The sequence below is a fragment of the Protopterus annectens genome, chromosome 5.part1, assembly GCF_019279795.1.
Source record: "Protopterus annectens isolate FY-2018-M chromosome 5.part1, PAN1.0, whole genome shotgun sequence".
Lineage (NCBI taxonomy): Eukaryota > Metazoa > Chordata > Ceratodontiformes > Protopteridae > Protopterus > Protopterus annectens.
Genome location: NC_056736.1, coordinates 557,253,624 through 557,279,656, shown reverse-complemented (window position 1 = coordinate 557,279,656; position 26,033 = coordinate 557,253,624). Strand labels below are relative to the sequence as shown.

At 41.1% G+C, this 26,033-nt stretch overlaps 1 protein-coding gene across 2 annotated transcripts in view; it reads left to right on the top strand.

Annotated features, from left to right (window-relative positions):
• Positions 1-26,033, top strand: part of RB1 (RB transcriptional corepressor 1) — a 3,440,561-nt gene that overhangs the window by 992,437 nt on the left and 2,422,091 nt on the right. For both annotated transcript variants that reach the window (XM_044073175.1, XM_044073174.1), the window contains exon 7: positions 5,991-6,101. In XM_044073175.1, coding sequence (XP_043929110.1) covers positions 5,991-6,101 — 111 coding nt within the window. The remainder of the gene's footprint in view (positions 1-5,990; positions 6,102-26,033) is intronic.

Below are 26,033 nucleotides of genomic sequence, written 5' to 3'. Positions count from 1 at the left end.
AATCAACCCATTTGTTCTGAGGGGGCAGGAGATGGACATTTGTGGGTTAGGCAAGTGCTCTACAGCCCATTTACTTTCCAAGGAATCTTAATTGTCCCTCTGATTCTGAGAATCATGTGGTAGGAAGTCTCTTGAGGGAAAGTATGCACAGAGTTCCCCTCCGTTTACTAGTGCAAATGCACTCAAACAGCACTGGGGGTCTGTAAGCTCATACTCTGCTGGGTGTAACACCTAGTGCTACTGCTAGGTGTCACATCTGCAGAGTAAACCAGATCTCCTCCACTTTGAATTTGTTTGTGTTTGTGTCTTTTGGCTTTTCCCAGTTAGGGGTCGCCACAGCGGAACTCTGGTCCGCTAATGATTGGCAGTTGATTTTTACATACCGGCTTGCCAGGCTTGACTAACAACCTTCAATGAAGGTACGCCCATTCACGCATGTCTCCATGCTGAAGACACTCTAGCTGAGAATCGAACCAGGCAGCGTCTTACTGTGAGGCGACAACGCTACCGCAGCACCACCACTGCGGGTAATCTCCTCCACTTTGAATACTGGTTTTAATTATTAAGAGTCCCTGTCATCTGGCTCTGCTCTGAAAGAGGTTTCATTCAGTAAACCTTTAAATGTAATCATTTTTAAGACAACTGCAAAAAAAAAAAATCTTCCCTAAAAAGAGATATGTATAGCTGCTCATAATTGCCCACTCTTAGCCTTTTGCCATTTCTCCTTCCATCCAAGTCTTTTTAGGATGTGTAATGTGCCCTTATAGATCCACATCCACAGCCATCTGTTCCAGAAATGGCTGATCATGTAAGCCCAGAAGGCATTCAAACTTGCATGTAAACTCTGTTGCTGACCCTGCACCGTCTGAGTACATTTAATCTCTCAAAATTTCATCAGATTTTAAAGACAATATGAATAGTAGATACATTTGGTTGAAAAAAAAGTACCTACATATTCCTAGTGTATTAAGAAAAGTTGTATGGATTTACAGGGAATAATAAAGTATCCCTTTAAATCGGTCGACTGCCCAAACAATTAAAAACTTCAGTCCCTGGAAATAGAGATCCAACAAGGAAATAAACCGTATCTTCTGCAATGGGTAACCAAAAAAAAAAAAAACACCACTCTTACACACACTGTATAGTGGTACAAGGAAAGGGTGTTAACAGAACTAATGTGTGTAGGGTTGGGGAAAGGTTAGCACACGTGAGAAGGGTGTGTGCAGGAGGGGTAATTATTGCAGCAGTTTTTCTTGGAAGTAAGACAGTTCAGTAGTCTGGAGAAAAATACTACAACTTTAGTGATGTCTCTTCTGTTTCTTTGTGTGACTGTTTGTGAATCCTAGTAATACTATCAACCTGGTTTTGCCTTATTTGGACTTTATTTGGCCTAGTCTCCAAGTTGGTGGCCTTGAACATTTCCAGTTGCTTTTTTGACCATATTTGTGGCTTTAATTGTTTTAAGTTGCTGCTCCTCCTTTGCTGTAATTGTTCGTGGTTCTGGCTTGCTTCCATTTTCTGGTACAGTGTTTGGACTCCTTATTTTATATTAGTATGACTTTCTTTTTCAGTTTTTTAAATTCTGTAACTGCCTTAAAACTGTTTTATTAGTGTATGTATGTCAGTGATAATTTCCTTATGTACTGGTAAGTTCATTTATTGGACGTAGCACTACTAATTTAATATTTTATGTTCTCCTGTTTTAGTTTATATTCATGTGTTTTGGTTTGGCTTTACAAAAATACTTAAGTACAGAAATAAAACTGAAGTTGAAGTTAATGCTTGGACAAAATGGGAGTAGTCAAATTCCTTTCATCAGCTCCTGTGTTTTTTGCCAAATAATTTCTATTGAGCTTAGCAAGATCATGAAACTGTGTTGCAATGGAATTTTCTGCTCACCTCCAATGTTGTCCAAACTTCAAATTAGTACATTTAGATATATACTGGTGTTGGGAGAGTTGGGGACTTACTCTTTTGAGGTTTGTCAAAGTCAAATGTTTTTTGCATGGCAACTTAATATGTTCATGTGTTTGCTTCTCTGTATTGGGGATCTTTTTAGGCATATATCTGTCTGGAAAGACATCAGCTTGTTACTTGGTGGATGTTTCCTCGCCCTGCTCTGAACACTACTGTCTCTTTAACTAAATTTTAGTTGGTTTGTAACTTGCTTGTTTATTATGATAGCTGTTGGAATTTTTGCCATTGTCCTTGTATAAAGGATGGGATGGTACTGCAGTAGACACGTCTCAAGCTTAAATATCTTCCTTTTCATCTGAAGACTGTAAGAAATGGAGATGTAGTAAAACTTTTCATGACTCTAGAAGGAGGACTTGCTTTCTGCCCGCAAAGTTGCACCAGAAGTTTATCCATTTGGCAGTTTAGGTCAGTATCTATATAGTAACAAATTGATCACTAGTGGTTGGCATATTACCCACATGGCTGGACTCGCTAATTGTATTACTCTGTAAGGGTGACTTGATTCTTTCTCTGCACATCTGACTTAGCTGACCTGTAGAAGTTCTTGACTTTCCAAGAAGACAGAATGTTGCAGCTGCTACATGGTATGGTCAAGTTGGCTGAAAATGATGTGTGTGTCAGTAGAAGTTTTCATCCATCTCACCAATAAGTACATTTTTTTTTTCAAATGGAGTGGCTGCAAGGTGAGATTGCTGCCTATATCAAGGTATTGTGACCCAGGAGTTGATTGTATTAAGAGCTGAGTGAAGGGGCAAAACCTCAGTGAAAAATCATCGATTTAGAGTTTAATCAAATGTACTTTGTCATGGTTTTTTTTTTCATTCACGTCTGCTCATTGTGCTTTCTTTCAAAGAAATGGTAGATGCTTGGATACTCTCAGACAATGTGTATGGGAAGGAAGGAAATTCTGTTGAATATATACAGTCTAAGTAAAAAAATGTATTCTTAGCAGAAAGAGCATATAGGTACCATTTTCAGTTATTTTTAAAACCCATCTCTATTTTCATATGAATTTCAGTGAAGTATGGAACAGTTAGCATAAGTGTGCATTCCAGGAGCCTCATAAGTAGCTTGTATGTTAATGGGTTATTGATGTATGCTAGTCTAATGACCACTATGGCTTTTCAAAGCCTAGCCTTGCAACCCAAATGTATCCCATGAGTTATTGTGCCTTAGAGGTTATTCTAAAGGTTGTATGTTAGCTAGGGCATGATTTAATGTTTGCCTTTGTCCACACACAAAGGTGACACACCTGGGAGTGAATTTTTGATGTCCCATTCAGTGGTCTAGGTTACACTTGAATAGGGTTAGGGAAGAGATCAGCTTCACATCAATGTGAAGTGTGTCGTATTTGTCATAAGCAAAGTTTAGGCCCTTGGACTTCATAGTTCAGAGTGAGATCCAAGCGTACCTTGTATGCTAGGCATAGATCACCTCTCAGCAGTCTGTTAGGAAACAGAGTGTACAAACAGGGCTTCTTGATGATATGTATAGGATATTTTGTTTATGCTGTGTATTTTGTTTTTGTGAAGAATCTCTGTGGACATTCTAGTGGTTGCATGTGCCTGGTCAGGCACATACCAAAGGAGGCATTGTACTCAATGATGGGTCTGATGAGGGCCACATATAGTGGCATGATGACCTCCCTGGACCTGTATATGCCATGCCCTTACTAATAAGTTCAATGATACAGAATGACTTTCTTACTACCTTAGACACATTAGTCGAAGGCCAGGTTAATATCTGCATGCTTCTCCAACTGTTTAACTACTGGGTCTTCTACTAGGGGTGTTTTATTGATGAGGTAGTTTTTCCAGAGTGGCCGACTTCCCAAAAGATATTGTTATGCATTTCTTGGCATTGAGTTTCAATCCATGGCTTTGGCACCAGTCATTTGTTTGCTTTATACCTTCCTGTAAGATGTAAATATCTTGGGCGGATTCTGTAATGGCTTCTAGTTTGCAGTCATCTGCAAATCTGGTCAGAGGCCCTTGACATTGGCCTCAACTTCTGAGAAGTACATGCCAAAGAGGAGTGGACCCTGTACAGAGTCCTGAGGAATTCTGCTAGCAACTGGCCTGTTTATGGAGGTGGTTACTCTGATCCTAATTTCCTGGGTCCCATCTGTGAGCCATGTGGCTATCCAGTGTATTACAAAGGGGTTTATGCCTAATTCTTTGTTTACAATGCCTGAGTGAGGTATTGTATGAAATGCCTTAGCCAGGTCAAGGTAGGACATTGTGCATTGTTTTTGCCCTTGTCCATTACCTTGGTGAATTTCTGTAAGAAGTCCACCAGTTTTAGGAGGCATAACCTGCCTTTGATGAATCAAACTGGGTGGAGCCCATTGTCTGTAGGTTTCCTATGTCATTGTTAATTATTTCCATGATAGTTCTTTCCATGGCTTTGCATGTGAGACTAGTCAGACTGAGTCTGTAGTTCCTGGGAACTGTTGATGGCCCACCCTTGATGCAGTTATGAATCTCTATAAAATTACAGTTGTGGGTGGATCATCATCATCATCATGAAGATTATGTAGTTGATGTATGCAAACTGCTTTAGTAAAACTATGTCCTTGTTTGCCCTAGATTGCACTGACAATGCAAGCATTCCACTGTACACTTAGGAAAAAAATGCAAAATGTTTCTGTCCTTGTAGCTTGCTTGTTTGTTTACATTTGCTAACCGGGAAAGATCACTGATCACAAATTACCAATTTCAGTCTCGGCCCAGGAAAACATTAAAGTTAAAAAACTGGTATAGCCGAGCAAAAATCAGCTGATCATATGTACAGTCTTTTTTTTTTCCTGTGCAAGGTACAGTGGGGTTTGCTAAGTTTACCCTTTTTCCACTGTATTGGGATCTTGAAGTTTGTTTACATGACTAGCAGGGGGTGTGGGGGTAGATTGGCTACGGTCAGGCTTGCCCCTTGCAAGAAACATGTTTAACCTTGTTTTTTGGCTGGTGATCATCCAGTTGTGTTCGATTTTTTGATTTTACAATATATGGTCATAAATCCAAATATTTATTCAGTTATTGAGAATGTACAGAAATTCTGTTATTTTAACAAAGCAGGTCTTGCTGATACTGAATCTGTATACAGTGCGGCACAAGGCAGAAGGTTTTGCATCTACTATTTCCCTGGCTGTATGGGTTTAGTTGTTTGAGGCACATGATTCGCACGTTTCTTATACCAGCTTTTTATGTATATCCTGCATGGTGTCAGGCATAAGAGGGGATTTTTTTCCGTTTGTACACCAAGCACAAAAGTAGGATGGTTTGAGATGCAAAGCTTTCGAATTATATTCCACACATAATATAAGCAATGTGTTGTATGACACAAGAATGAGGGGCCAATCACAAGGTACACACAGTCCAACCATTAATGGCAGATCATCTGTGTTGTATCACTCTCCGAAACCGTTAATTTGCCATAATCATGAGCATGGAATTTCTGCACTGATGTTCCAAACAGGAACTTGACTTAAATCCACCACACTTTTGGCCTACTGGAATGAGGAGCGGTATCAGATTTGAAGACTGAACACTGACATCATAAATCAACATCATTTTTAAAACCACCCCCCTCACCCTGTACAGTCTTTTAAACTTTCTTTTCATGTATATTTTTTGAATGAACACATGTATGCTGACACGTACTCTAAGCCCCGGGGTGAGAGGTGACATAGCGAAGAGTGCATTGTGAAGCTAGCAAGAAGGTCAAGGAAATATGTTTTGGTGTAATTAAAAAAAAAAAAAGAGGAGATTATTTGCCATTTATTTTTTTCAAACATATCAATAAAAAGCTTTCTAGTACATTTAAACTGTTTGCATATCCATGTAGTATGTTGCTTTATTATAGATGTTGTTTTCATGTAGTCATGGCATTTGAAATGCCTTAGTGCAGACTCCTCATTTCCTGCATCTATTATTTTACATTTTATAGTTTTGTTCTATTTTCAGTGCCTGTAGTTCTTGTGTATTTTAGATTTTTTTTCTTTGTTTCATTTTCAGGAAAAGTACTGCAGATGGAAGATGACCTGGTGATCTCCCTTCAGTTACTGATTTGTGTACTAGAGCACTTTATCAAACTCACACCCCCTGTCCTACTGAATGAACCATACAGTAAGGATCATCTTCTATATTTGGAGTTTACTTTATTTAGTAAGGTGCAAGGAATGTTTTTATAGCTAATTGAGTTGTTTCCCCTTATCCAGAAGCTTCCACATAAACAGTAAATGTTAACTATCTCATACCATTTCTCTATTTATTACATGAATTGCATTGACATAGACATTAAGCTGGAATACTAGCTTTTAATATGTCATATGAGACATTGGGTCAGATTGTCTAAGACTAGCTTTCAGTTTAAACAACTTTCTCTGGGGTAAGGCCTATCTATAAAGCAGACTTGCATCAGAATAAGTCACTTAGTACAATAATTAAAACTGGTGAGATGGTGCATGAATTTCACCAAAAACAAAAATGCACCACATGGACTGTTGGACAAGTAGTTTAATAACCAAACAATAAAATGCTCAGCAGGTAAAATTGGTTAAGCGCTTTCATCAACCAAAGAATGACTTCCTCAGAACACAATAAAACAAGCTAATTAAACTTATATACTCTCCAAATTCAAATATTTAACTGATAATTGAATAATTAATTCGTAAAGCAATATACCTCATTTGTACCATAGTTAAAAACACAGTATTAAAATATACCAATAATAAATTTCCAAATAGATAAATACACAAGTAAATTTAAACATAGATATATGTTAACATTTTATATATACTCTTGTCCACATTTCCAGGTATGCTTTTTATTTTTTGGGCTGTTTTAATCTATTAGCCCTTTCTTTTAATACTGGTAAAATAGATAAATAGTCGTTCAGACCAGGAAGAAAGTTAAGCTAATCTAAGCTGCCACATTTACTCTTTTTTGACCAAACAGTTTTTCCAGTCTCTCCCTCTACCATCAAGTTCAACAGTGTCAATGATACTTAGTGCAATAGCAAGTCTTTTGGAATCTGGCCCATAGTGTAGTTATTGAATTTAATTGCATCATATTTTATTTTGATTTTTAGCAGTTAAACCTTTTAGTACAATTATACCACCTTCCAGGCTTGCTTTCTTTTACATCTTGTCTAGCTTTCGTCTCTTTTTTGTTTGTGTTCCATAAGGTACTTCACAGCATTGTTTTTATCATTTAAAACAACAGTCTAGTTTTAGTTGGGCTTAGTTTTGGCTTACCTTTTTGGGACATTAGACAAATGCATATTTCCACTCTTAAAAATGCCTTCAGGATGTGTCCTGAAGAAAGCTTAGAGTTTCTTGCTCATTTACTTGGCAGGTTTACATTAGTATTTTATTGTTACGGTAACAAAGAAGTGATAGTTTTTCTAAGTCAGCTTATCTCCTTCTGGGGAAGAAGATGGCATCCTGTACAAGTCATCTTTATCTTGAGTAATTTTCAGTTCAGTCGTAAAAGTGAGTTGCAGACATGGGTTATCATTTGTAATAAAAGATTTATAGTTCTATAAACAGCTCAACAGTTTCATCAGTTTAAAGTTGTAAGGACTATTAATCTCTGTCCACTTACTACAGATATGTTCTTGTGGAAAGTGTCCCTTTCTGGACTAGAAAAGTGGTTTCTTTCTAGTACACCTTATTTCTCTCTCCTGAGCCATAGGAGTTTTTTTAAACCTGTTAGGAATAATGAGTGAAGTAAAAGCCGGGGCTTTTCTTTAATAATAAAAAGGCATTTATGGAATTGGAGGAGGGTCATTTTTTAAGTGTGTATATGTGTGTGTGTGTGTGTGTGTGTATATGTGTGTGTGTATAGAATAGTGCTGTGTCTCTGGATGAATTGTTTGGAGATTATAATATGTCTCTAGCCTCAGTCCTAGGTTCTGTGGCCCCAAGTCAGATTTGTCTAGTTCCTACTAGAAGGTGGGAACCATGGTTTGACTGTTATCTTCACCTCCTTCAGAGGAAAGGGTGTAAGTTGGTGACGGGTAGGTGTGTGGAGTGACAGACTTGAGCAAGAGGAGCACTGCACCATTTATCAAGCAGAGATCACATAGAAAAAAAGTGGCCTGTATATAGAGAGAGCTCTGTAGCATCAGCTAGACCATCTGCACTCTTTCCATATGGTTGAGGGGTTGTGCACCTTAACCTGCGTGACCATACGAAGAGCTCTTTCTAGTCTAGAGTGCAAGTCTGTTGTTTGTTCTCCAGTAAAGGTGCTATTATCAGCTCTGTCCTGACACTGTAGATGCTGCTGCTGTAATTTCGGCTTGTTCCTCTGTTACTCATTAGAATGGAGTTTGTTGTGCCTGATTATGTTGAATTCCTTTCTGTAGTCTTCACACTGTGACCAACAACATGCAAACTTAATTCTTGCCCATCTGGAGTAGTCTAAACTAATCTTGATGTCCTGGGATCATCAACAAGTAAACTGTCTGTCATTGAGTTCTGGGATTTATTTCTATGGTTTTGAAGGAAATAGTGATCATCCATGTGATGCAGAGTTCCTCACTAACCCAGTTCAAGTGCAACCTGGGCAATTGGATGGGGAACAGGAAATTCATCCCTGGTTTGGCATCTTTGTCTCTAATGGACACAGGCAACCTGTAAATGGTGCATCTCCCAGGCCCTAGCTTGTAAACGTTTCAGCTCCCAAGCCCCTGCTTACACTTATCAAGGGTATCAGAACTTGTCAGAGATTTGGGATGTATGTCTAGGCTTAAAAAGGCCCTTGTGGTCACTAGCCTAGTAAACACCTATGAACCCGTATCTCTACTCCTAAGAAGCCAACTCTTGACCCTAATATACCTGACAATTTCTGTCTGCACACTAACCTTCCATATTTGGGTAAGTTTATTGAGAACATTGTTTTTAAGCAGCTACATGCTCGTATATAACCATTTCAGTTTGGGTTTTGCACTTGACATAGCAATGAAACTGCTTTGACATGGCTTGGAAATAATCTCCTGATGGCTAGAGACCAGAGTTTTTAATCAGACTCTGTCCTCCTGAATGTCTCAGCAGCATTTGATACTATTGATCATGATCTGTTGATTTGACATTTGAAATATTACTGTAGGCTCTCTAGTAGTCATAGATTGGTTTGTATCATACGTTTCAGGTCATTTCCAAAGGGTCTGTTCAAGGCTGAACAAATCTTCATCTTACTCGTTAGATTGTAGAGTCCTTCAGGGTTCAATTTTCAGTCATTTACTATTCACAAAATATATGCTTCCATTGGGAGATCTGTTAGAGAAAGGGGACTAGCATACTATAGCTATAAAAATGACACCCAACTATCTTTCTACTTTAGTCAACATAAAGAGGAGAATGTGTATTCCATAGCAGACTACCATGAAAAAATACATTTATGTCTTTCTAGTAATTGGCTGAAGTTGAACACCTCCAAAACTGAGACTGACAGTTCATGCTACTTTGAAAAATTCCTATGCCCCTTCTGTCTTGAGCCATATTTTTATGATGGTAATATGCTTGAGTTTGTTGAGAAAAGTGCACAACCTTTTGGCTGTCCTGGATTAAAGGCTGACTGGTGAGGACCAAATGTTGGCTGTTGTAAAATCATCTTGCTTGTGTTTAAGAAACACATCTTGGATAAAACACTTTTTATCCCAAACTGATCTCTCAGTAGTGGTTCATGTCTTAGTCGCATCATGGTTGAATTACTGCAGTGCCCTTTACCCAGGACTCCCAGCACTGAAGTTAATCACCTACAGTTAATGCAAAACTATGCTACCAGCTTACTTACTGGTATTGCAAGTTATGAGCATATCACTTCAGTTCTGCTTAGTTTCCACTGGCTTCCAGTTTGTTTTAGGATTATCTTTATGGTTTTGGTGTTAGTGCTTTTATCCATACATGACTGGGGTCCTTCTTAACCTAAGAGTTAGTGGTATCCTCTACCCCTACTAGGGTTCCAATCAGGGGCTGCTGGTGGTTCCTCATGTATGGTTTCAGAATTCAGGTGTCCAGTCTAGTGCTTATCAGGCTCCTCACCTCAGTGGTTGTAGGAGTGTCCCTCCTTGATTGTCTTCTATAGCTCATTAAAAACATATGTTCGAAACTCCCTTAAAGGGAGCAAGATGAGGTACAGTTTTAACTTACCTCTCCAAACTGTGACTGTTACTGTGTTGATGTTGGTCTAAATTTGTACATTAGGAGGAACCTGAGAGTTGTTAAGCCCTTATCTGTGATGCAGCAAAGAAGTGTTTTACTATAGGTACCTGTTCCTTAAGAGAGTTCTACCTTGTGCAGACTTGTTCTACAGAACTCACATTATAGTCTGCTTGCTTATATAATTATATTTCTGTAAAAAATTTATGCAGTTTCTGTAATTTATTCTTTTAGTAAGGGGTGTAGCACCTCCCCTTAACCTCTCCTTTTGTCTAGCTTTTAAAAAGGGTGATGGAGAGGGTTGAGGTGGCACCATCCCATCTGACTAATGGGTCAAACAATATAGTTGAAGGGGGGGTACATATAGTTAAACATTCCCAGTAGTGACATATTCTGAAGAGACCAAAAAACATATATTACCTCATTCAGTAGCTTCATGTCTACTAACTGCATTGACACTTGGCAAAAAAAAAATTGTAGACAGTGCAGGTAAAGTGTTAGTGTAGTTGCCACCTGCCCCTCCCCTTAAATTTGTAATGTGCAGTCAAAGTAAGTGTCAAATCAGTAATCATTTCATTGTGGGTGTAACTTAGTGTCAGCAGTGACATTTCTCACAAACTTCAAGTTATATGATTAGATTAAAAGGGGGCAACTAAAAAGAGTGGAGTAGCTATTGTAAAACATTGCTGGTAAGTACATATTCTTTCATAAAGATCCTTTCATTTAGCAAGTCTCTCCATTCTTCTGATGAATCCCAGCACTTTCTGACAGTTCTTTCTCACTTTAATTTTGGCAGCAAAGCCTTTTTCAGGGAATCCATCCCCAGAACACATTTTGATCAAGCATGCAGCTTTTGGCTAACCATTACAAGTTCCAGACAGCTGTTAATGTTTTTTTTAAGGCACAATTTCTTGCAGATGTATCATAGGGATTATTTTAAATGACAGATGCACACTTAGTTGGTTTCCCTTAGCTAACTAATTAATAGCATTATTGTTATTTTTGCTGTACTTTGGTGGTTGATTTGCTCTGCTCATGCTGAACTGTGGGGGATTATTTTACCAAATGTACATATTTAAGTAACATTTGTCTATTTTGGTGGTAGTCTGGGGTTTATTTTTCTTCCCTTGTTGTGGTGATTATTTTTCCCATATTACTTTTCTCTTTGCTTACAAATTGTGGCTTCAAGTACTGAATGTTAACTTTTGCTTTTATATGTAACCAGATCATAGTTAGAAATGAGCTCATATCAGATTAGTCCACCCACTTGCTCAAAACATACTCCTGTCTTCCAAGGAGACAGTACCACTTCTTGACATTCCACAGAGATCAAGGGTATCCATTTGACTTCAGTTTCAAAAGAGTGCATATTGAGCATCTGCCTGTGGTTCAAGGGAGGTTGAGGGTCTGTTCTCTATTCTTTTTGTCCTTGAAGGAATGTAGAGGTTTACACTGATCCTATATTTGAAGTCTTTTAGCCAACAGTAGAGCAAGAACATTTATTTTCCAGTTTTCTAATTGAAAATAGCCTAGAAGTATGAGGGACAGCTGCACACTGTAGATGCAAACAGATGGTTAGGGGCTCTGTCTTTTTAAAGCCCAATACCTTTAGGAAGTATCCTTGGTATATGTCCTTTAGTGGAGAAGGAGATGGCAAGCCGCAAGACACATTACTCATCAATATCTTATGGGAATTAAGAATGTGGAAGTCCATTAAAAATAACTAGTGGGCTTGCTACAGGCAGCACAGAGGATTAAGGCTTTGAGCTTTAATGACCTGCTTCCTGCAGTTGAGGGTGCAGATTCCTTCCATTTGCCTGCTGTGTGATTCTTAGTAAGTCACTTAAACAGACAGTGATTCTGGGTTACCTCTGAAAATGTACACTTTCATCTAGTGGTTTACTCAGTTAAATGTCTATTTAAAAAAAGTCAAGGAAAAATGTGCTGGTACAAAACTGGTAAGGTAATAAACTCCGAAGTTATCCCCCAATTTGCCCCATTGTATCTGGACGTAGATGATTGAATCAATGGCTGTTTATGTAGAGAAAGTTCTGCATCCTTTATTAACTACTGAATCACACATTTTAAAAAGTACAAAACAGTTTATCAAAGGTTTTCATGAGTGGTATATGAACTTTAGTTAGAACAATTTCATTTTTATTACTTTGGCTGTTGCTTCTGTTTTTACAGTTATTCCTAATGTAATTGGTGTAGTGAACGTCAGTTTGTTTCTTTCATCAAGAACTGACACATTTGCTCATATTAATTTGATATGTCTATGGCTTGAATTAATTTTATAAAATGTGTATTTATTTGACACAGAATATTATTTACAACTGATTTGTGTTACAATGGGAACAACGTGCAATAGTTGTGATAATAAATGGTAATATATCTGTATGGGAAGATCAACAGATGTTTAATAATAGACTTAAAACATGTACATTCATATTTCAGATTTGTGTATGATATTTTGCATGGACAGGAAAAGTAGTAATACTTGATTCATTTATAGAGTATGTTCATTATACTATAGGAATTCTAAAGTTTAGTATGCACAGTTCTAATTAGCGACTGATTATTTTGATGTGACTTTATATAAAAATGAAAGTGGATTTGTTCGTACTAAGCTGCATCAGAAGGGTTGCCAAAAAGTATACATATCTGGTTCCTATCACGTCATCGAACATTTAGATTGTTGAATACCTCAACGTTGACACATAAATGTCAGAACACTGAAAACTGCGAATGGCCAGTTTTGCAAATTTTTTCCCGGGGAAAAAATGTGCTTGGTCTTCATCGGGGATTTGCCCTTTCCCCCGATGTAGAGCGATCTCAGAGTTGGTATATTTAGTTAGGGGTGTGGGGGCACAGCCCCACCCACTTGGTTAGGGTTTTAAAGTTTTGTTTTTTTTTTTTGGCCAAGCGGATTGTTTCACGGGGAAATAATTTGTGTAATTGGCCATTCGCGGTTTTCAGCGTTTGACATTTAGGCATTCGACAATTTAAATGTTCGACGTTGTGATATAGATGCTACATATCTACCAAGGGATAGCATGCACCCTTCATAGGTCTTCAAGAAAGTTTTTAAGGGCCAGTTTTATACGTACTAGCAAATTAATTAGTGATGATATAAAACTTTATGAAGCTCTTAGTAAGTTCAGTAATGAGTTTATACACAGAGAGGTTACATAAGGATGAAGTGGAATATGTGATACAAGTACAGATGCCCAGCCTTTTTTGAAATTTCTTTTTTATAACATGAGATATGATCGTAGTCAGAATAGTACTTGACTGCCCATATATCTTTCAGTCAATGTACAGGAGATATGTGATATTATAAACGAAAATTAGCACATTTTAACTCCCTAGTCTTATAACGCAGATTGCTGGTGAGATAACTTTTCATGCCTTTAAAAATAAAAGGAATTCTAAACAACTTTGTTATAAGGACATGTGGTGTCCAGCTGAATATTTCTAAACAAATGGGAACATTCCCATGTTACAATTACAGGCATGGATTGCCAGGACTGATACCTTTATACATCCTTATGTGAAAAGATTTTATAACCTTTACAGCTGGACAGATTATAAAACTAAGATCTTAACATGTACATGGCTGAAGTATGGCTTGCACTTAATTTTATGCAGGGAAGACCAATAGGACCTTGAGAGAACAGACAAGTGAGCATATTTGGTACAAGTAGGAAGAAGAATGAGAAGAACACTCTTGCTAATCATGTGATTAACACAAATGAAATACATACTTTTCAGTTTATGGTGATTAAGGGTATAAAAGAAAATATGAAGATGGGTGATATAGTAAAACATACCGAGATGGCAGAATATGATTGGATTACGAAACTGAATACAACTCCGTTCCCTGTGTTAAATGATGCTTCTAGCCATTAACCCTTGTTGAAGGGAAAATAATTATTATTCATGTGATATTATAGCACTGTATTTTTAGTTGTTAGGCTGTTTTATGGATTTTATCTACACATGATAAAGCGTAGTAAGCAAGAAAGTGCTCGTGTTTGAGTTTTTGGATTTTTGATTAAGCGATTTGTCTGCTTGATACCTGGTAATGTTTTCTTTGGTACACCAAAAGAAAAAGCACCTCAGCAGTCATCTTTCACAAGATGTATAAAATGTAGGTGCATGCTTTTCAAGTCACCTTTCACCTCTTACCATAAGATTGCTGTGTGTTTCCAGATTATGTACTTCAGTACACGGTGTTTCTTTTTGGCCTGGCATCACCTCAACATATATTTACCATGTGACTTGTTCTGGTAATGGCCTTGTAGCACAGCTTTCTCCTGTCGATCTTGTAGCTGATCCTTTGGCTGCTGATGGCTCCTGACTGGATCTCTTATGAGTCTTGAACTGTCTTCTATTGACGGTCCTCCTGTATGAACAAGTTTCAGGGTCTTTCTGTCCCATTATCAACTTCATCTTGATGGATAGGGTCTTTCAACTGTGCAGGATACAGACTGTTGTGTTTCTCCGTCCTTGACCTAACTATATGGACACAAGCCTCCTTTTAGATTTGTAATCCATCTTTCTGTCCTCCATTGGTTTTGCAGCCCATCATTTCATCTCTATTCCCAGTGTCACTTCCTGTAATTTATATTGTGATCCCTCTTCTTTGTTTCCTTAAGCTACCATCCCTCTACTTCATTAATGCAGTTATTATAATTCCTACCTTCTGTCCCTCCTCTTCATTAATGCAGATGTGCTTCGTGTTTCACTGTTGCAGTCATCACCTGTGGGTTATCCCTGCTGTGGTAGCCCTCGGCCGGCCCAAATACCAGAGTCAATGATTTGTGCACCTGCTGCTGTCGCCTGTAGTCTGACATCAGGTCATCAGTGCTATAAAGCAAGGCAGCTGACGTCATTGCATCAGTCTTTCTTGCTGTGGAGCCTGTAGCACAAGCAGTTTGCATGAGTGCCGGTCGGTCGCTACCAGAAGTCCAATTTCAGCAGAAAACGTCTAAAGCTAAGTACCTCATTGAGGACTTTTTTTTCTTGCTTTAACCAATATCTGTAAAACTTAACAATTGTCTCGCCTGTGGAAAGCAGATCCCACACCGAGACTTCCATTCTTACTGCATCACTTGTTTAGGCCCAGACCATGATGTCCCTCATTGCTGGTTCTGTGCCCTCTTTAATGCGGAAACCTTCGCAGTAGAGCTCTTTTTTTGTAAACAGTTATTTCGTATTCCGTCTTCGAATACTGTTGTGGCATCCATCAGCCAACAATCCACCGGCATTTCAAAAAAACGTAAGGGTAGAGACAGGCCACACAAGGCTAAGCCTACCGACAATGCTACCGCTAAGCAAGTCATCAGTTCTCTGGAATTCAGTGAGGTGCTTTCGCAGCCCCTGATGCTCAACTTGCTTTCTACGCAGGCCTCTGCCAAGACCCTTTCGGAGTCTGGTATACTGCAGAAATTCACTTCATCTTCCGAGCCTTTGGCCGTCTCTGCCTCTGTTGGGTCCGGAGCCATGATGCAGGCACCAGCTTCCGAGGACATGTTCACACTACTGATTCTAGACAAAAAAACAATATCTTCTCTTCCGACTACCATTTCTCAGAGACCGACGGATTCTCTCAGGCCTCGAAGCCAGGCCACTCCTAGGAAATCTGCTTCTAGCCACTATCTTGCTACTGCACCCCTACCCCAAGCTCAAATGCATAAAATGGCAGAGGATCTCATCTCCCTTATCCGAGTTACTCAAGCCCCCACCCCAAAAGGGCAAAGGCTTCCTTCTCCTGAAACTTTAACAGACCAAGAGTCTAAGGAATCTGATTATTCTGCCTTTGAAGAGGAACAACAGGCCTTAACTGTTTATGAGGATTCAGATGCAGAGGAATCCATCCCCTCTGCCTCCCCTCCAGAGGACCTCTCCTACGGGGAAATCCTCCACTCCCTCAGGGAACATTTCCAATGGGAATCTCAGAGTTACCCACAATCAAAGAAACGACTTAGAGAGTTTCTGGACCTGCCCCAGCACAGACCCCTGGCCATCCCACCAATTCCAGAAGTGGTGGATGATGTTTTCCTTGAATCCAGTTTAGCCCTTGGTGCCCTGCCTCCTGCTACAGCTAAACCAGACAGGTACTACAGAGTACCGGATTCTCACAAATATTTGTACAGGAACCCTGCTGCAAACCCTGAGGTCATTACACAGGGACCCGAAGGAGCTAAGACTAGTTCTGCCAAGAATCCTCTTCCTTCTGACAAAGACTCTAGATCTCTGGACAGATGGGGTAAGAACGTATACACCTCTGCAACCTTAGCTATCAGAGCACTCAATTGTCAGGTCCATATGTTAAAATATCAACAACACACTTTGGAACAAATAAAACAGAAGATTGCTACCTCTCCTCACGGTGCCAACTCAAAAGAGCTGTCAGAATTACTACACTCTGCTTATGTGGATATGATGCCCTAGAAGCTTCTAGCAGGGATGCAGTGGCAGGATCTGATGCCCTAGAAGCCTCTAGCAGGGAAGCAGTGACAGGATCTGTTATTAGAAGACATGCATGGCTGAAGGAACAACCTCTCCCTGATCATGTCAAGTCTAAACTTATTGATGTGCCTCTAGATAAGGAGTGCCTGTTTGGGGGAAAAAGCAGAAGAGGTGCTTAAAAGGATGGAAGACAAAGCAAAATCTATGCAAACAGTAAAAGATTTCTTTCAAGTTCAACCACCCAGATTCAGCAGGAACTTCCCCTTTAAGCACTGGGCCTTCCCTGCACCCAGCAGACAAGGCCAAAGTAAGCCCCGCAGGGACAGGACATCCAGGCCCCTATCCCAGGGCCAACAAAGAAGCAAACAGTGGACCACTTCCATCTCTAAGGGAGGGAGTTCTAAGCCAAGCTTCTATGGTAAGCACTCACAGTGACTCTCCGGCCCTCCACTGCCCTACTTTCACCCATCTAAAACTGGGAGGAAGGCTCACCCTCTTAAAGGAAAATTGAATCACTATAACCAAGGACCAATGAGTATTAAAAATCATTTCTCAGGAATACAGATTCTCCTTCAGCGAACTCCCAGTTCCAAGAGGGTACCCAGACCTCCCCCAAACCAGTGGGCAGCGGCATTAAAACAGGTAGAAACATTAATATCCCAGGGGGCAGTTGAACCTGTCCCTCCGGATCAAACAGGAAAAGGTTTCTACTCCAGACTTTTCCTTGTTCCCAGAAAAGAGGGCACTTGGCGCCCCATCCTGGATCTATCCAAACTGAACACCTCCTTGGTGGTCCCCAGATTCAAAATACTACTGCCTGTGCTCACACAAAATGCCTGGTTAGTGACACAGATACCTAAAAAATGCTACTCTCCCCCCCCATCCCATCAGGAAAGAAAATTCCAAATTCCTGCTTCAATCAGAGCAGGCAATCAGCTTCTTCAGTTCTCTACACTTATCTACTTTCCCAGAGTATTCACCAAATGCTTGACCCTGGCTATAGCATTCTACAGGCATAGAAATATACAGATTTACCCATACCTGGACGACTGCCTCATTCAGGCTAACAGCAAAGAAAAGTTGCTCCAGGATCATCTTTGTCAAAAAAAAGTCCTAACTTCCGTAAGGTTCACCATCAACGAGAAAAAAAATCAAAGCAAAATCCCACCAGGAAAATTTTTTTCCTGGGAACTGTGCTAGACACAGCAACCCTAATGGCCTTCCTATCCCCAGAAAAGCAGGGCTTCCTGCCTCTCTACTTCACCCAGCTGGTTTCCAGAAGTCATCTCACTGCAAGGAAATTCCTGCAAGCCCTGGGATACATGGCATATTGCATTCTTCTCATCCCTCTCACCAGGCTTTACATGAGAAAGCTTCAGTGATACTTAAAGAATCTTTGGTGCCAGCACTCTGTCCCTAGAGACCACTGTCCCACTGATCCCTTGCATAAGGGATGAATTTCTCTGGTGGGCAGAGGCCTGTGCCATAAACAAAGGTCTTTCCTTCATCCTCCGCCCTTCCAGCCAGACAATCACCACCGATGCCTCAGATACAGCTTTGGGGTGCTCACCTAGCAGGCAGGTGTATGCAGGGCCTCTGGAATGCCCAGCAACTTCACTTGCACATCAACCAGAAAGAAATGATGGCAGTGCAAAATGCTCTGACTTCCTTCCAACCCCATCTCAGGCTGGGGTTCCTCCTTATAAAAACAGACAACACCACAGTAATGTGATACATCAACAAGCAGGGGGCACTCAGTCTTACCCTCTGTGCAGGTTAACCATGAGTCTGTGGCTTACAGCCACCTCCATGGGGCTACACCTAATTGCCCAATACTTACCAGGGATCAACAACACACTGGCAGACCACCTGAGCAGAGACTTACTGGACCCCCACAAATGGCAGCTCAACAGAGAAAACTTTCTGCAAATCACCTAGGAGTGGGAGACCCCAGAGGTGGATATGATTTGCCTCTCACCTCAACCACCAGCTGCACAAGTTATGTACCAGGGAGTTTCACCTCCTAGCATGGAAGGTGGATCCCTTAACCTTCCTCTGGAGCTCCCTCTCTGTGTATGCATACCCCTCCTCTGCCTCTTATTCCAAGGCTCTGATCAAAATAAGAGTGGAGAGACCAAAGGCCATCCTCATCGCTCCAGATTGGCCCAGACAGCATTGGTACCCCTTACTATGTAGTCTGTCCTTTACACTCTCCAAAGCTGCTTCCCCTAAGGTCAGACCTCTTGACCCAGGAGAGGGGGGAAGGTACTGCATCCAGACCTACAGACTCTCAAACTTTCAGCATGGCTCATACACTGAAAACTAACAAGAAGTCACTGTTAAACAAACAGGTCCTGGACATCATCACAGAGGCCAGAAGGCCCAGCACAAGAAAATCGTATACAGGAAAATGGAAAAGATTCTACTCCTGGAAACCATCCAAAGGGGGCAGTACCTTCCATCCCTCTCATCCTGGCTTACTGAGAGTTGCTCAATAGTGGCCTCTCCTTCTCCTCAATTAAAATCCATGCCTCGGCCATCTCTGCCCATTATGACTCAGACCCACCCCTCTTATCTCATCCTTTGATTAAGCAATTCCTCAGAGGGGCTTCTAATATCAGGCCCCTCAGAAGACCTCCTACTTCACCCTGGGACCTGAATTATGTATTAGAGAAACTAACCTTACCTCCATTTGAACCTGCCGCTTCAACAGAATTGAAATACCTCTCCTGGAAGACTGCCTTCCTACTAGCTATCACCTCAACCAGAAGGGTCTCAGAACTTCAAGCCCTCATGGCTGTCGAGCCCTTTATAATTTTTCATGCAGACAGCGTCTCTCTGAGGCCTAATCCCTCTTTTATGCCCAAGGTGGTATCTGATGTGACTCTTAATCAGGCCATACACCTTCCCACCTTCTTTCCCAACCCTCAAAACAAGGGGGAAAGACTTCTACACTCACTAGACATGCTCAAACAACTCAGACACTATCTGGACTGCACTAAGCCATTCAGAAAAACTGACCAGCTTATTGTAAGCTTTGCCCCAGGGGCAGAGGGTAATCCCATCTCCAAACAAACCAGTTCCAAGTGGATTTCACACTGTGTCCATTTTTGCTACAGACTACATGCGAAACCCATCCTTAAGTCGATCCATACCCACTCCACTAGGGCAACCTCCACTTCCAGTGCCTTCCTCAGAGGAGTTCCTACCAGGGACATATTGGAAGCGGCCACCTGGACCTCTGTCCATACCTTTACAAAGCATTACCACCTACCTCTCTTTTCTAAGTCCAGGTCAGGGTTTGCCTCTGTAATTCTGCAGAGCCTCCTGACCCATACCTAGAACTCTACATATCCTTATACCCTTTACCTCAGCTTTGGGAATCCTCCCACAGGTGATGATTGCAACAGTGAAACACAAAGAACATAGTACAGTTGTGTACACTTACCGCAAATGTATATGTTAGAGTGTATTCACTGTTGTAGTCTTGGTTTCCCTCCCTCCATCCCCCATTTCACATCTTCCCCTAGGGGGACACATGCTTCCTAAGGTGGCTCTTGGCCACCAGGACAACTTCTCTATTTTCCCTTGTGCTTCTAACAGGTTAGGGCAAGAAAAACTGATGTAATGATGTCGGCTGCCTTGCTTTATAGTACTGACGACCTGACATCAGACTACAGGGGACAGCAGCTGGTGCACAAAAACATTGACTCTGGGATTCGGGCCGGCCGAGGGCTACCACAGCAGGGATAATCCACAGGTGAGGACTGCAATAGTGAATACACTCTTAACATCTACATTTATGGTAAGTGTACACATGGGCAAATCTGCAATGCAAATTGTGGCCTGCTACAGATCACCCTCCATGACCCAGGACCACCACTCCACCTTTCTGGAGACACTGGAAAACATGAAGATCTTACCAAACTCCCTGATATTGGGCAATTTCAATTACCCTACCATTCACTGAGAAAACTACTCGAGTACAAATTCCCAGGCCCAGCGCTTCCTGGAATTCATCAACTCAAACGCCCTGGATCAGCTGGTAAACTCTCCTACCAGAGGTGAAAACATATTGGACCTGGTCATCACCAACATGGGCGACAGGTGTTCCACACCGGAGGTCAACCAGTCACTGGTTAGATCAGACCATAAACTAATCAGTCTGGATGTTCACACCCCACCACCACCACCCCCAACCAAGGAAACCACAGTAAAAAACTTTTCCAAAGCAAGCTTCACCTTACTTAAGGCAGAGGTGGTAAGTTTCACAGCCCCCACGCTAAAGGATAACACTGCCCAAGATGCAGAAACCTTTACAAATGCACTCTATAAGCACGTGCAAGGATGCATCGATCGTGCCATCCCTAGCAAAACCAAGACTCACTCCTCTAAGAGAAAGAAACCAGTTTGGTGGACCCCTGCAATAAACAGGCTGTACAACAGAAGGAGGAAACTAGTTCAGAAAAAAAGCAAATCCCAAGAAGGAAAGACATCCCTGATGAAATCATCCAAGGCTAACTTCGAAAGAAAAATAGCCAAGGATTCAAAAGATAACCACAAAGCCTTCTTTAGTTATGTTAAGAATCTAAGTAGTAACTCGCAGATATACACTGAACTAGTGCAAAATAGCACAAAATATACTGAACCTACTGATATTGCCAAGATCCTGGCAGATAGATTCAGTGCAAACTTCACCCCCCTCTCACCTCCAAAAGGGCCCACAACAATACCGGAAAAGTGTAGTGTCCCAAAAATCACAGACGTACAGGTGAAAACAGCTCTTTCAAAAGCCAAAAACACAACGCCAGTGGGACCAGATGGTGTCCCAGGCTGCGTCTTGCACGAACTACAGAACTAACTAACCCCCACCTAAACACTCTGTTCAACATCGGCCTCTCCACAGGCTATGTGCCCATAGAATGGCGCACAGCAATGGTTATTCCTCTCCACAAAGGAGGGGCCACAACTGACCCTGGTAACTATCACCCCATAAGCCTAACTAGCCTGGTCTGCAAGGCTATGGAGTGCATCATCATGGAACTCATTAACAAAGACATTGGGAACGTCCAAACACTTGACCCGACCCAGTTCGGCTTTAAGGGCAGATCATGTCTACTAAACCTGGTGGACTTCTTCGAGACAGTCACCAAGGCCATAGAAGAGGGAAAGGTGGTTCACACAGCCTACCTTGACATTGCCAAGGCTTTCGACACCATTCCCCAATCGGGTATTACAGAAAAACTCACCAGCCTGAACATAAACCCCTACGTCACAAGATGGGTTGCCAACTCTCTTACAGACAGAACTCACAGGGTAAAAATAGTGGGCTTCAGGTCCGACTCTAAACCAGTCACAAGTGGTGTCCCACAAGGCTCGGTCCTGGGACCCCTACTGTTTGGCATATACTTCTCAGAAGTACAGGCAAACACAGGAGGACTGTGGCTAACCAAGTTCACCGATGACTGCAAACTGGGAGCCCTAATTGACTCTCCGGCTGACATGGACATCCTCCAAAAGGGCCTTACTGAGACAGACACCTGGTGTCAAAGTCATAGCCTCAAGCTAAATGCCAAAAAATGCATAGTCATCCCATTTGGGAAAAACAAAACACCCACGAATTATCACATAGGTGGCAGCCCTCTTAATACAGAAGAGGTAATAAGAGATCTGGGGACCCAGGTAGATAGTAATCTCTCCTTTGATAATCATATTGCCAAAGTAGTTAGGAAATCCTTCTATGTGGCCCATCTAATTACTAAAGGGTTCGCATCTAGAAATAGAGGTTATAGTGCCCCTCTACTTGTCACTCATTAGACCCATCATAGAGTACAATGCCCCATTTGGGATGTACCTCACAAGACACTTCCAACAGCTGGAAAGCCACAAAAGTACCTCACCAAGAGGAATACTGCTCTCAAACATATGTCCTATGCAGCCCGACTGAAAAAACTCCGGCTGTACTCGGTGGCATATCACTTACTCAGAGGTGATCTCTGCCTGACTTACAAAGCCATGTCCAACTCAGAATTGATGGACATGCTCCACCTAAAGAAATCCAAGTCACTGCGAGCCACGTGCTCTAGTGAGCTAAACCTCGCCACAACAATAAATAGAACATGCTGGAGGGATAGATTCTTGTCACAGAGACTCCCCATGCTTTGGAACAAAATTCCAAATTACATCAGGCAGAGCTCCTCATTAACACTCTTCAAGAGAAACCTTGACGAGTGGATGGGTAACAGAAAATACACCCCTGGGATCACTTCATTGGCTGTGCTTGACAGAGGATCAGTTAATTAATCAATGGGGTGGCGAAAGCTGACACACTCTGGCATGGCTTATAAATGCCCCCGGGCAGATAGCCTAGTACCTACCTATGAACTGTACTTTATCATAATTCCCAAATGTATCTCTCCCCATCTTGCTGTTTCTTCTCTACCTTCAGGCATATTCTCTACCTCCTCCTGTCATGCCCACTTCTTCCTCTTTGCATGAAATGTGTTGCATATTACATTACTTAACCAACTGTCTTGTGTTTGGTACATCAGCTGTCCTCTCACTAACAGCTACATGAGCCATAGAATTATATCAGATGAGAGGGCAGTGAAAGTAGTAAACACAATGTTGATTGCATATTCAGGAGAATCGTTTCCAGAAACAGAGGTAATACTAAGTACTACATGCAGTTCTGGAGGCCATATAATGAAGAAGATATCAGGCTGTAAGTAATCCAGAGGAAAGCTACCAGAAAGTTCTTTGGAATAGTGGGAAAGGAATATAACCAGGGGCAAGAAGAGCTAGTGATTTTTTCACTTCAGACTATAAGAGGCAGGTGAGACAATATCGATGCTCAAGTGTATGTCATAGAGATATGAAGGGGTCATTCTGAACAGTAGAGAGGAAGTAGGAAGAGGCACAGACAGAAAAGTGTAAGGTTTAACTATCCTTGAGATCTCTGAAAGTACTTTTTCACAGAGAGGGTTGTGGATCCATAACATGAACTACCAGAATAGGTGGTTGAGATGGGAATTCAGAGGCATTTAATTGGTAGAAAAAGGTAAGGGTGAATGTAGGGTTGAAGGGGAGGTAGAATGTTATGGCACTTAAAAGTGCAGACTTTGTGGGTATATTGTCTTCTTTTTGAAATCAAGTGCAGTGTAACATGTGTTATATACTTAACTCACAGGTAGTCTTCATCATCAACCCCCTTTTCCCATTTTTTTACATGGAGTCAGAGTGTTACACCTACTGCTGCCATCTCTCTTGTTTCACTGTCACTCTCCTATCTTCTTCGACAGTCATGCCTGACTCTGTCTGGTCTTCTCCCATACAATCCATCCAGCTCTTTGCTGAATACCCACATTTTCTCATGCTGTCTTCCTCTCTGCCCTAAATCTTTTTCACCAGATTGTCTTCTGCTTTCTTGCACGTGTGCCCTAACCACCATAATCTATTCTCTTTTACCCTCTCTGCAATTGGAGCTACATGGGCTTCTGCTGTAATGTGCTCATTTCTTCATCTGTCCCACAGTATGCATCCTTCCAGCTGGCTCAGGCATATTTTCATCACTATTTACTTTCTCAACTGCTGCCTTCACTGTACCATACAGTTTTACAGGATGCACCACTGTTTTGTACACCTTATCTTTCAGCTTCTTTGACATTCTTCTATCATACACTACCCCTGACACACGGTGCCAGTTGGCTACATGCTCTCTTATTCTAGTTTTGACTTTCTCAGTCAGACTTCAATTCTCCTCAACTATCTCTCCCAGATACCTGAAGCTATTAACCTGTCCCATTATTTTCCCTCCTGTCTTTACTTGGCTTCTTCTGACTTCTCCCATTTGCTGCCATTACAGTTGTCTTATCTGTATTGTTTCATCACATGTGCATTCAGGTTTGCATTTCATTCCTTTATCATTTACAGTTCTTCAGAGTCTGCTTGTAATGCCACACCATCTGTGTTGATCTGTTAACTCCAACCTGTTTGCTAATGTAGTCCGTAACCAGTATGAATAGCACTGGGCTCCAAGCTAAACCCTGGCACACACCCACTCCTACTGGAACCCGCTCTGAGTCCAAAACCTGTTCTTAAATGTGTGTTTGGGTCTTTGTACATAGCCTGCACTAATTCTACCAATTTTTCTGGGACTTTGACCCATTGTAGTACTGCCCAAATCAGTTTTCTTGGGACCTTATCATATGCCTTCTCCAAGTGTAAGGATGCTCCTTGGGATGCTTTCCTCATCTCTATCTTCTTCTCAACTATCTGTCTCACTACAAACATTGTGTCATTTGTGCTGCGTTATGAATCCAAATTCGTGTTCATGAGTCTCTTACTTCAGTCATAGTTCTACCTCGTCTTACACATTTCTCTACCCCCTTTTGTTCTTTCTAGAATATCTGTAATATAATATAATGTATATTACATTAGTTGACTGTACAACTCTACCTTCCTTTGGTATCTCAAATTTCCTTGAGTATGGCCATCTCTGTTAACATAGTGGAATAAAGCCCTGACTACAACTCAAGCAGCTAGAAGGTGATTATAGTCAAAGTGTTTATTGGAGTTAGCATGGAGAAGGGTGGGCATATACCTATCCTAGGATACAGTTGTGGACTAGGACTGGCCAGTGCCACAATCCCTCTTGAAAAAGGATGGAAACATGAGGCCTGTCTTTGCACAGGCATTTTGCCAATAAGTCAGATAGGCAGTAGCACTCCCTTTGGGTGCAAAAGAGCGTGCACTCACACAGGAAAGGCTTAATGGCTTGTATTGTATACCCTCCTCGCTGAGATGCTACTAAAGGCTCAAAGGACTCTTGTGGTTAACTGAATGACAGCACCACTGTATAGTGTTTGCTTTTGTGATGGGTAAACTTAGTACAGGGTAATGAGCTGGCTTAGGGGCAAAGAGCACACATAGGGGGAAAATTCACATCAGGTATGACACTGTCACTAACCATGTGTAATGTATTTGTATTTTGTTTGTATTTACTAAGTAGAGAGTGAGCATTACTGTTATCACATTTGTATGTACCACTTTGTCATGAACTCGCATATGCATTTAATGTGTAGTTTATGTACATCACTGATGCTGCTCTTTTCTAAAAGGCCACATTTTTTTAAATGGTGTATGAGAAGATCAAAGGGCAATTGTCCCTATTAAATATTGTTTTCTTCAGTTATTGCTTACTTGAATACCATCTGAACCAATTTTCTTTATTTTCAGCTAACTGAAATGTTCATTTCTGACTGAATTTATATACAGTGTATGCACATATATATATGGATCCAGGACTATTGGCCGAATGTCCAGTAGTCCGAATCCACAGTCATTTAGCGAAACCGCTTTTAACAGAAAAGTGCTTTCACTAATGACCCCAACATACACACAGAAAAGAAAGAACACA